Source organism: Podarcis cretensis (genome assembly GCF_951804945.1).
Source record: "Podarcis cretensis genome assembly, chromosome: 4".
In the NCBI taxonomy this organism is placed as follows: domain Eukaryota; kingdom Metazoa; phylum Chordata; class Lepidosauria; order Squamata; family Lacertidae; genus Podarcis; species Podarcis cretensis.
This window is the reverse complement of record NC_137173.1, coordinates 19,862,255-19,873,430: the sequence shown is the minus strand read 5'-3', so window position 1 is coordinate 19,873,430 and position 11,176 is coordinate 19,862,255. Positions and strand designations below refer to the sequence as shown.

At 44.5% G+C, this 11,176-nt stretch overlaps 1 protein-coding gene across 1 annotated transcript in view; it reads right to left on the bottom strand.

Annotated features, from left to right (window-relative positions):
- Positions 1 to 3,739: 3,739 nt before the first annotated feature.
- ARHGAP42 (Rho GTPase activating protein 42) overlaps positions 3,740 to 11,176 on the bottom strand; it is a 178,406-nt gene continuing 170,969 nt past the window's right edge. The window contains exons 20-24 of the mRNA XM_079973564.1: positions 10,610 to 10,990; positions 8,564 to 8,720; positions 8,395 to 8,457; positions 4,991 to 5,070; positions 3,740 to 4,466 (exon numbers count right to left, since the gene is read on the bottom strand). Of these exons, the coding sequence (XP_079829690.1) occupies positions 4,378 to 4,466; positions 4,991 to 5,070; positions 8,395 to 8,457; positions 8,564 to 8,720; positions 10,610 to 10,990 (770 nt within the window). The 3' untranslated portion in view covers positions 3,740 to 4,377. The remainder of the gene's footprint in view (positions 4,467 to 4,990; positions 5,071 to 8,394; positions 8,458 to 8,563; positions 8,721 to 10,609; positions 10,991 to 11,176) is intronic.

The window sequence follows — 11,176 nt, the reverse complement described above, 5'->3', positions numbered from 1 at the left end:
GTGCTCATCTCGCTTTATTGGCCGAGGGAGCCAGTGTACAGCTTCCGGGTCATGTGGCCAGCATGACTAAGCCGCTTCTGGCGAACCAGAGCAGCACACGGAAATGCCGTTTACCTACCTATTTATCTACTTGCACTTTGACGTGCTTTCGAATGCTAGGTTGGCAGGAGCAGGGGCTGAGCAACGGGAGCTCACCCCGTCACGGGGATTCGAACCACCGACCTTCTGATCAGCAAGTCCAATTTGCCAGCACAGTTTTAGCTCCTGTCTTTAAAATGTATGATGAGATGCACATGTGGGAGAGATCCATGTGTACCCAAATGCAATCCCCACCTGCCCTGGACAGGATGTTTGTTAAGAATTGACTCAAGCAAGTGATGTGTTAGTCACACCTTCTCCCTCCCTATTGGCTGAGTCTGCCAGCTTTCCTTTGCAATTCATATGAAGTCTCCCAATGGATTTGCCAAAATGGATGGTAGCCCTTCCCAACATGGTATGGTAGCCCTTCCCAACATGGCACATTCCAGATGTTTTAGACCCCAACGCCAATCATCTCTGGCCATTTGCCATGCTGGCTGGAGTTGATGGGAGTTGAAGTTTGTTTGTTGTTTTTTTAAAAAAAACCCACACTCGTACTTGACCCTGTGGTTCATCATAACTGGGAAGATTTAAATGCCTGAATGTGGCTCATGTTGTGGCATATTCCTGTTCCAAACAACACAAATAACGCCACAGAGGCTCCAAGAAGTGCATTTTGTGTTGATGTGTTGTTAGTTCCTTTAAGAGGCCCGACACAGCCTTTCTTTTATGTGGCCAGATTGAAAATAAGTGATATAAAAGCAAGGAGCAACCTTGCAATCCCTTTGATTTTTGATAAATGACACCTGCTTGCTCAGTGGCTCTATGTTTATCCAGTGAGCTCACTAGTTTATCCATCACAACTCACCTCAGAGAGACTTTATACAGAGCAGGTCTAAATTAAATGTGTGGCAGCAGAAGCAGGGAGTCAAACTGTGGTGCTCATTTTTAGCAGCAGAAATAGTTCTTTGTTGCTTCCTTTTATTATCGCCACGACTAGTGAAAGTCCTTTCCTCAAGGGGATGGCACAACAAACACAATTAAAGGTGAAGAGGAGCATTGTGGGTGAATGGAAAAGTAGTTGTAGTCAGGGTTACTTGAACCACGCCCCCTGGCCATAGTGCACTACGAAAGTGATTTACACAAATGAATCTGTGGAGAATAAGAAGTAGAGTTTGGATTTGATATCCCGCTTTATCACTACCCTAAGGAGTCTCAAAGTGGCTAACATTCCCCACAACAAACACTCTGTGAGGTGAGTGGGGCTGAGAGACTTCAGAGAATTATGACTAGCCCAAGGTCACCCAGCAGCTGCATGTGGAGGAGCGGAGATGCGAACCCGGTTCCCCAGATTATGAGTCCACCGCTCTTAACCACTACACCACACTGGCTCTCTGGAATGGAATAGGACATGAATGTACAGTCCAAGCACCATTGGACATAAGGAGAACCTCAAAGGCCCATTTTATCCAAGAGGACAAGAATGCAATGGCACCTGAACGCCTGAATTTTTGGCAAGTTGGGACCATTTAATACTGTGCCACATAATCTTGTAAATTGGCGCAAGAACATATGGCAGTGCATACTGCCATGTGTGAGGAAACAGGCTTCACCTGGGGAAATATTCCTTCAAATAAGAATAAGACAATGGCTGAGACCATGTTTCTCCTTGTAGATTGGTGGAATATAGCACAGACCATGGGACAGCACCTCCAAACAGATCTACAGCCCTAACAGTCCCCCTTTCCTCTCAACTGCACAAACGTAAGCGATGACACAGAACTATAATATTTATTTCTAAAGTCTCACATTTACCGGGAACTATTGTGAATGCAACCTAAGACCGTTCAGAGATAAACTGAAGGGGACTCTTGTGAAGGGTAATCACAATCCTGTCCTACAAGCAGAACGTGCGATGGAAGTTCATGGAACTCTATACTCAAACATCAACACACGGAATCCAAACAGTACCTCAACAGAAATGCCTTTACAACCGATCATTCCGTTTAAAAAAGAAAATGAATTTCTGGTTGCCAGCAGCAGCAGATGACCGAAAGAGTACCATGTTCATCAAAGAAATAAAAAACTATTTCAACTAGGTTTGTTTAAGAGCTACAAAGTCACTCTTAATAGGATAGCTATGTGTTTATAGGATGGTAAGCTTTGCCAAGGAGTCCTTTTCACTAGATGTCAAAGGTTAATGAGAAGAGGGAGGAGGTAGATTATCACTTAAAGCTTGTGGCTTTACTAGGCACTTAAATATCAATCAGGGTGAACCATTAATGCCAATTGCCTGGGCAATCACCCTTTCTTGGAATGCATACTGTAGTGGAGGAGTGTAAAATAAGAAGTGGTCTTGCTGCTAATTTTATTTGTTGGCTGCTTGGGCTTGTCTATTCTCAGTTACTTCCGTTGCTCCAAGACAAAACAGATCCTTCTCAGTCTACATGACCCGAGGAGCATCGCTGAGACAAGTCTTCCCCCGCCCTCCCCAGCCATATCATGTCTTCTGTACCAAGCGAATGGTCCACAATGCATGGCCATCGCTTGATTCCTCCACACATGATTATGGGCAGGTGAAATGTGTGATTTGACACCGCTGAAAAGCATGGTGTGCAAGTCTATACAGTCACACCTCGGGTTGAATATGCTTCAGGTTGAGCACTTTCGGGTTAGGGAAGTAATGGAGCGTGTTACTTCCGGGTTTCGCCGCTCGCACATACGCTCAAAATGACGTCATGTGCATGCGCGGAAGCAGCAAAACGCGACCCGCGCAGACGCTCCACCGCGTCTTACGTTCCATCCAGGATGCAAACGGGGCTCCGGAACGGATCCTGTTCACATCCCGACGTACCACTGTACATGCAAGATTTATCTGTAGCATTTTGAAAGGCTTTGACGGTACTGTTAGGCCTGCAGTGGTCCATTCGCACATGCAAGTCATCAGTGGAGGCTATGGTCGAACAATGAACGACCAGGTGTGAAACAGATGAGTCCCTGTGGAGATGTGTAGCCACATTTCGGTCGAGGCACCATTTATTTAAACCAGTAACTCCACCTGAGTGCTGTCTATCTGGTTGGCAGTCCTGGAAGCTCTGGTTTTTATTCCAAATGGCTTGGTGATTTTGTTTGCTGTTACTGCTCTGGGTCCCATTGCTATCTCTTTTTCTATTGTAATGTCTTACCATGGATTTTGAGCGGACCTCCTGTAATACTGAATTTATTAATACGGAATATATTTCATATCGATCAGCCCATCGAAATGTTTCACTTGTTGTGAAAGTGCTATACATACTTGTTCTAGGCATAATTTTCAGAACATATGAAACAAAGACACTCCACAAAGGTATTTGTTAAATTTGCGAGAGAAAATAATTCAAGAGCCTAAAACCATTGCATGTGTCAATATGAGCGGCGGCAACAGAACAGATTTTATTTAAAGGCTCAAAATTACTAGTTCTCACTTGTTGCTTCGTGGACAGTGTAAATTTCAGGGTCCTGTTTGCTTTATTTGCTTTTGTTTATCCAATGGAAAAACATCACACCTTCCCCCAGTCTGAAGGACCAAAGGCAAAGGAAATATAAATAAATAAAAAAGCCATAAATTACTCCTGTAGTTGGTGTTCCAATTTAGGATTACAGCATTTCAGGGAAGACGGACTCTATAAATATAATTTATTAATAATAATTATATGGAAAAGACACAAAGTAGTGAACATACACAAACACATAATTGTATTTAAAAAATGCTTCTTAAAAACGAAAAGCACGCTTTTGATTAAACTGGTGCTCCAACTAATTGCCTTTGCAGCCCTATAAATGACATGTATTGCATCTGCAAATTGTGATCTCTGCGGACTTTTATCGCAAGTTTAAATAATATAGAAAATCAAAGACTTCTCTGAAATGGCTGGGACCGATTGAGAATCAAATGCTTAGTTGCTGGGGGGTAAGGCAGAGCTTTCCCAAGCAACAACGATTTGTTTTCAGCTCCTTATTTTTTTGGCTGCTATCATTTTGTCTTAAAAATAAAATGAATTTCTGGTTGCTAGCAGCAGACGACCAAAAGAGTACCATGCTTCAAACATCCAAAAACAAACCCAGTTGACTATTTGCACCAGGTTTGTTCCATTTATAGGGAGCTAAATTGTCTGCGGCTGCAGAAGTCAAATCTGCCACACACAGGGCTGACTGGCAGACCCCCATATCTGTGTCAGATTAAAAATATATATATAAATCACAGTGCTTATTGCTTGTTACCATGGATACCATGAAGATGCTGCGGTCTGCTAACTATTACTAGAGAAAGACAACGTAATTCTCTGGAACAAGTCCTGTTTTGCCTTCATACGTCGCTTTGAGCCATCCTGGTTCCACAGATGGATATACTATGAAGAAGAAAATAAAAAGAGAAGGTGCCTCAATACTCTCTTGTGACTACATAATGATGACCGTGACGCACAACAACACACATGGCACCTAATCTGAAAGGGGAGAAGTCTGTCTTGTGACACCTTAGAAGCTAACAAATTTGTCAGGCCACATTCACACCAAGATACCACTTCGAACTTCCCCCAAAGAATCCTGGGAGTTGTAGTTTCTTAAGGGTTCTGAGACCCCTAATTCCCCTGACAGAGCTACAGTTCCCAGAGTGGGTTAGCAAACTTAACAACCGCTCTTCCCAGGGAACTCTGGGAATTGAGGAGGGGAATAGGGGGGGTCTCTTAAACAACTCTCTGCACCCACAATTCTTTGGGGGGAAGCCATGACTGTTTAAAGCGATGCCGTAGTGCTTTAACTGTATAACACGAATGTAGTCCTTTTGGTGCCATAGGACTCTCTGTTGTTTCTGCTATGACAACAACAACAACAACAACAACAACAACAACAACAACAACGGGAGAAGTCTTACCATTGGAAAATATGGCTCCCTGAGGGAAGGAGAGTTCATGACTGTGTTCGGCCTTGCAGGAATACATGGCTTTGGCTTGCCTGAAAAACAAACAAGCATGGTTTATGTTGCTACAGAAACAGAAACATTCACACTGTGAACGCTGCTGGTAGCAGTCAATGAAGTGGCCATTGATTGAGAGGTGCAAGACAGAAAAAAGTGGGGCACTCTGAAGAACTGTGCATGCACACGAAAGCTTATACCCAGAACAAACTTAGTTGGGCTCTAAGGTGCTACTGGACAATTTTTTAATTTTTTAAAATTTATTTCGACTGCGTCAGAGCAACACGGCTACCTACCTGAATCTGTGTACACACCACACACTGAAAACAAATTTGAAGCACATCCCTGCTGTCAAAGAATCGTTGGAACTGTCATTTACCCCCCAGAGAGCTGCAATTCCCAGCAGCCTTAAACTACAGTTTCCAGGATTTTTTGGGGGGTGGTGGTGGGAAATGTGTTTTAAATGTAGGATGTGTATGCAGTTTGTACAGTGGTACCTCAGGTTACATACGCTTCAGGTTACATACGCTTCAGGTTACAGACTCCGCTAACCCAGAAATAGTGCTTCAGGTTAGGAACTTTGCTTCAGGATGAGAACAGAAATCGTACTCCGGCGGCGTGGCAGCAGCAGGAGGCCCCATTAGCTAAAGTGGTGATTCAGGTTAAGAACAGTTTCAGGTTAAGAACAGACCTCCAGAACAAATTACTGTAAGTACTTAACCTGAGGTACCGCTGTATGCAGTTAGTGACCGTGCTAAACAGTACTTTGGCCTAGCGGCTTATAAAACAGCCCTGCAACCAGGTAATCTATTCAAGATGGCAGCACAGAAGGCTGGCATGCAAATTGAAGAATGAGAAAGGCAGAAGGGGGCTAGAAACTGCCCTAGCAGAGAATGAATGTTTATTTGCGCCAGCCATCAGCCATAGAAATAAAACAACAATACGATTTACGAAGAGTAAAAATAAAAAGTCAATTATATAAAATACATTTTAGGGCTTTGAATCAATAGTCAAATAGTAGATCTTATTCTAATTGCCCCAGCTAAAAACCTTGCAACCTTTGCTGTCGCCTGCTCATCTTGATCTGCCAAGAGAAAGGATACTGTGGCAGTGGCTGGGTGACCCGGAATAGACAATAAAAGAGGGGTGATGACCTCATTCCTCGTCTTTTAAAGAGTGCAAGCCAGAAGGGCATGTGCCACCGATTCTGTACTGCCATCTCCACAGGGACATAAGGGGTTTTTTGTGTGTGGAATTTGTTGGAATCGTCCCTCAAGTACAGCCAAGGGCAAAACATTCAATCTTGCAGGAGTAAAAGCGCGTCTATATTTTAGAATTGCTAGGTTATGCAGATAGGGTGCCAGAGAGTTGAAATGGGTAGGTGGAAAATAGTCATACCATGGGCAAAGTTTCCTTATTGTGGCCAAGTTGGTCCGGCACTCGATATCATTTAGGAGAAGTGAAAAGACAAGGCAGAGAGGGAAAGGAGCTGGGGAGGGGAGCCTCAGGAGTTCACTGCTAATACGATTTAAATCATGTATCTCTATTTATCCTTGATAGTGCTGGGAGTTAGCCCATGGTCTCCCGGATGCTTCCTGCATGCAGCTCAGGGAAAGCTCTGACTTCATCCAGAGCTCCTTCCTAATCAGCTCTGAATTTTTTCTCAGACACTCCATCAAGAAGAGTGACTTGGTAAGTTTGCCTGTACGTCTGGAATGCAAAATACAGCTCGGTGGTTTGTGCAAACCATGACTTGGCATTCTGACTGCAGCCAGTTCATCTATCATCTAGCAAATGGTGTTTTTGTTATCTCTGGCTTGTTCTGCAGCCAACTGTCGCGCCTGCTCTTTCCCATCGAAATGCGATTTGCTCCCATTGCTAATCACCCACCTTGAACTATTAGCAGCCTAAGGAGCTTTGATGTTCTGAGAAAAGATCTCACTGTGTGCATTTGTGAAGGTGAGATGCTATCTTTTTGCAGATAGCTTCATTTGATGCAGCCAGGAAGAGAGGGTGTGAAAGTAACATTGTCAGGTGGAACATGTCCTTTAGGAAGTTTCTCTTTCTCTGGAATAAGATAAGGCCTTCTAGTACACATTAAGATGGTTATATAAAGGCACCTCTATTTTTAAGAAGCTGGTAGTTTCCTGAGTCTGGCCTTCCAACTTGTTATAGTTACATTTTGTGGGCCGAAACTTATTTTGTTTACATTTTAATTATTTTATTCCTTTTGTAAATAGCCCAGTAACTATAAGGTGCGGTATAAAAATCCTTATAATAAATCAGCCGACCCACCGATGAATAAGCGTAACAAGGAACAGAGAAGATTCTGTTAAGGTCAGCTATGGGGCCAGATCAACCAATACACCTCTTGGTCTCTCCTATCTGTACTGATATCTTTCTAGCACTGTTTAACCCTCTCCCTTCTCAAATGGAAGGGTTGTTTCTTTAGAAAAAGAAAGGGAGTTGGCAGAAGGGCTGTTTTGAGGACAAACCCAAATCCGAGCAGGCCTGAGTTCCGTTTCAAATGAAGGCAGGCTTTCCCAACTTTTAAATTTCTTTATTTCATAAAAATTATATGCCACTTAATTGTAAACAAACAAACCATCAAGCAAACTTCAAAGTTGTTTACAAAAAGAATAAAACCATGAAATTATCTGTAACACTCCCACAACTTAGAACCTTCAAAAATATAAGCTAAAAACCACACATCAGCATTCTACATGTCTGGATAAATGTAAAGGGTAAAGGGACCCCTGACCATTAGGTCCAGTCGTGGACGACTCTGGGGTTGCGGCGCTCATCTCGCTTTATTGGCCGTGGGAGCTGGTGTACAGCTTCTGGGTCATGTGGCCAGCATGACTAAGCCGCTTCTGGCAAACGCAGTTTACCTTCCCGCCACAGTGGTACCTATTTATCTACTTGTACTTTGACGTGCTTTCGAACTGCTAGGTTGGCAGGAGCAGGGACCGAGCAACGGGAGCTCACCCCGTCACTGGGATTCGAACCACTGACCTTCTGATCAGCAAGTCCTAGGCTCTGTGGTTTAACCCACAGAGCCAACCGCGTCCCATACATGTCTGGATAGGCTAGCCTAAACCAAAAGCAGGCACTGAAAAGAGAACAGGGAAGGCACCTGTCCAATGTCAATAGGCGGGGAGTTCCCAAGGTGTGGGCACTGTCACACTAAAAAAAAATCCAAGTTCTTTTTACTCTGAATTCTTAGATTTGGGGTGGTTTTTTTTTATTTTATTAAAACAAAGTTTTGGGCCTTCATGATTGCACGGTGGAAACGAGAGCATGATAATAAAACCATGTATATACATGGAAAACTGAAGAAGGAATTGTGAAGTGCGGCTTACCTTCCTGAGGGAGCCTGCTTAAGTGAGCCACCACTTTCAAACAGCTGGGCCTTTGCTGCTACCCTGGAACATACAAAATCATTTCTGGTTTACACACGCTCTTCAGAACAACCCAAGGACCCAAATGCCTGCACGCAAACATGCATCACAACCCTCTGGGTTGACTTACACAGATCCCGGTCTCTGGTAGCCGTTACTTGACGCCGTATCGAGCCGCAGTCTCCTGCACATTTTCGGAGGCAGGTCTGGGTTTGCTGGGGCCTTGGGCGTCTCTTTGGCGTCAAGAGAAGTTAAGCTCTGTACCGAACCGCTGCAGCTTTTGTTACCTGAGTAAAACAGCGTCACACAAAATGATCTCAAGCATATTAAAAAAACAAAACCATTATTGAGCATCTGGCGAGAAAACAAGAGGCTTGAGAACCCGTTTTGCCACCACCTCACTGCAAGACCACGAGGAGCTGTGCGACTGGCATTAGAATCATAGAATTGTAGAGTTGGAAGGAAAATCAAGTCATCTAGTCCAAACTCCTGAAGAATCTTTTGCATGACATGGGGCTTGAACCCATGACCCTAAGATTAAGAGGCTTGTTCTCTACTGGCTGTTTCGCTCAGGGTGGTACTTAACCTTCCCGTTGGTTTGTTCCAACTGCCTGTTTGCCGCATGCAGTGGAGAGAGCAAGCTGAGAGGCAGTTGTAGTGGAAAGCTCAGTGGCAGAGCATCTCCCCTGCATGTAGAAGGGAAAGGTAAAAGGACCCCTGACCAATAGGTCCAGTCGTGACCGACTCTGGGGTTGCGGCGCTCATCTCGCTTTATTGGCCGAGGGAGCCGGCGTACAGCTTCCGGGTCATGTGGCCAGCATGACTAAGCTGCTTCTGAAGAACCAGAGCAGCGCACGGAAACACCGTTTACCTTCCTGCCAGAGCGGTACCTATTTATCTACTTGCACTTTGACGTGCTTTCGAACTGCTAGGTTGGGAGGAGCAGGGACCGAGCAACGGGAGCTCACCCCGTCATGGGGATTCGAACCGCCGACCTTCTGATCGGCAAGTGCTAGGCTCTGTGGTTTATATCCCAAATTCAATCCCTGGCAGGGCTGAGACTCCTGCCTGAAACCCTGCAGAGCTGCTGCCGGTCTGTGTTGACAATGCAGAGCTAGATGGGCCAATGGTTTGACTTGGTATAAGGCTCCTTAAAAATCTACCTCCCAGGACTTTGCGGCAGAGACCAAGCCTCTGCAATTTGCCCCTGCTGCATATGCACCATGTATTGCTAATGTGAATGAGATGTTTGCCGGAAGAAACTTCCTGCAGTATACAGAAACAAGCCTACACTATAACGAAGCAGCCTGATCTTTATCACTGGGTGAGATGAGAGATAGGCTCTGTGATGTAATCACTGGAAATGATAAAGATGTTTCTCAAGATGATGCGTTTGCCAAAGTTTCCAGGATCGGTTAGCTTAAAATCCAGACATGACTCATAAATGGTGAAGAAACTACTGACACCCCAGGTTTTGGTGACCTGGAATTTTCTGTTTGACTAAGCTTTGGTGGGGTATTTTTTTTGCCTTTTTTCTAATTATCTAAACTTACAGCAATGGATAAATAATCATTATAGCCAACGTCAATTTAGATATATTATAAGCATGGAAGTTTAACACAGAAACGCGCAATTATTGCAAGCAACATTGTGATGACTTGTTCTTCAACGATTCTGTCCTTATGAGGAATTTTCAAAACATGCCTAACATTTGGCCCAAATAGCTGCAAACACCCTATATTTATTAAACTTTTTATTGGTGCTCTGCCAGATCTGTCTAGTCAGCCAAAATTCAGTGGAGAAAAACATCCTTATGGGCTGTTTTTTTTTAAAGGAGCACTACCAGTTTCATTTTATATTCTTCGTTGTTGTTTTTTGTTTTTTTGCACATAATGTTAAATATGCCAGGTAGTATTCAACTAAGGCAGTGCAAGGATTTTTGCTTCTGCAATGGGACTTCTCTCCCACTCCCTGCCCCCCCCTCAAATGTGATCCAGAGGCTTGGTGGGGGGGAACCCCCAGAACAGATGGAAGTGGCAGGAGGGGAGAAGAGGGAATGCTCTGCCAATCAAGTACAAATCTTTGCAGTAATCAAAGGTTCACGTAGTGCTACTTTGGATACAACCCCAAATCTTCCTTATTAACTCTAAGCCAACACACAACACACAGGGCTCACCTTCGGCAGAAGGGATGGACCGGATGGAGGAAGCCGCTGACCTTTTCAATCCGGAGAGACTATATAGTCCTCTTTTGGTCAGGTCTGTTGGTGGAGTCACGGTCTCTGGACCGGTGACAGACGTGACACTATGGCAGTCAGACTCCATGTCTGTTTTGGCTGTGTCCTCCTTTGAGGAAGATTCAGGACTCGGCGTCCAAAGGCCTGAATTTTTCTGCCCGTTGGATGATGGGGACGAAGCAATCCATGGAACTCCTCCGGCTTTATCCCTGGGCTGAGAAGATGGAGGTTTCGTGGTGCTGTTTTGTTCCGATGAGTGAGATGAAAGGGATTCTATGCTGCCCATTGGGGTGCTATCTGGGCTGCTGCTGTAGGAATCAGCTGTAAGGTGGAAAGGGTGGGGAGGTGGAAGAACAGATTACCAGGGTGCAATTTTGCTTTCTTGTGGGCAGGAGGGCAACACTACTTGCTCATTAGCATCCAAGCATGGTCTAAATCAGGGGTGAGCAATCTGTGGCCCGTCCATATGTTGGGACTCCAACCTCAGCAGCCCCAACCAAGTCGGTC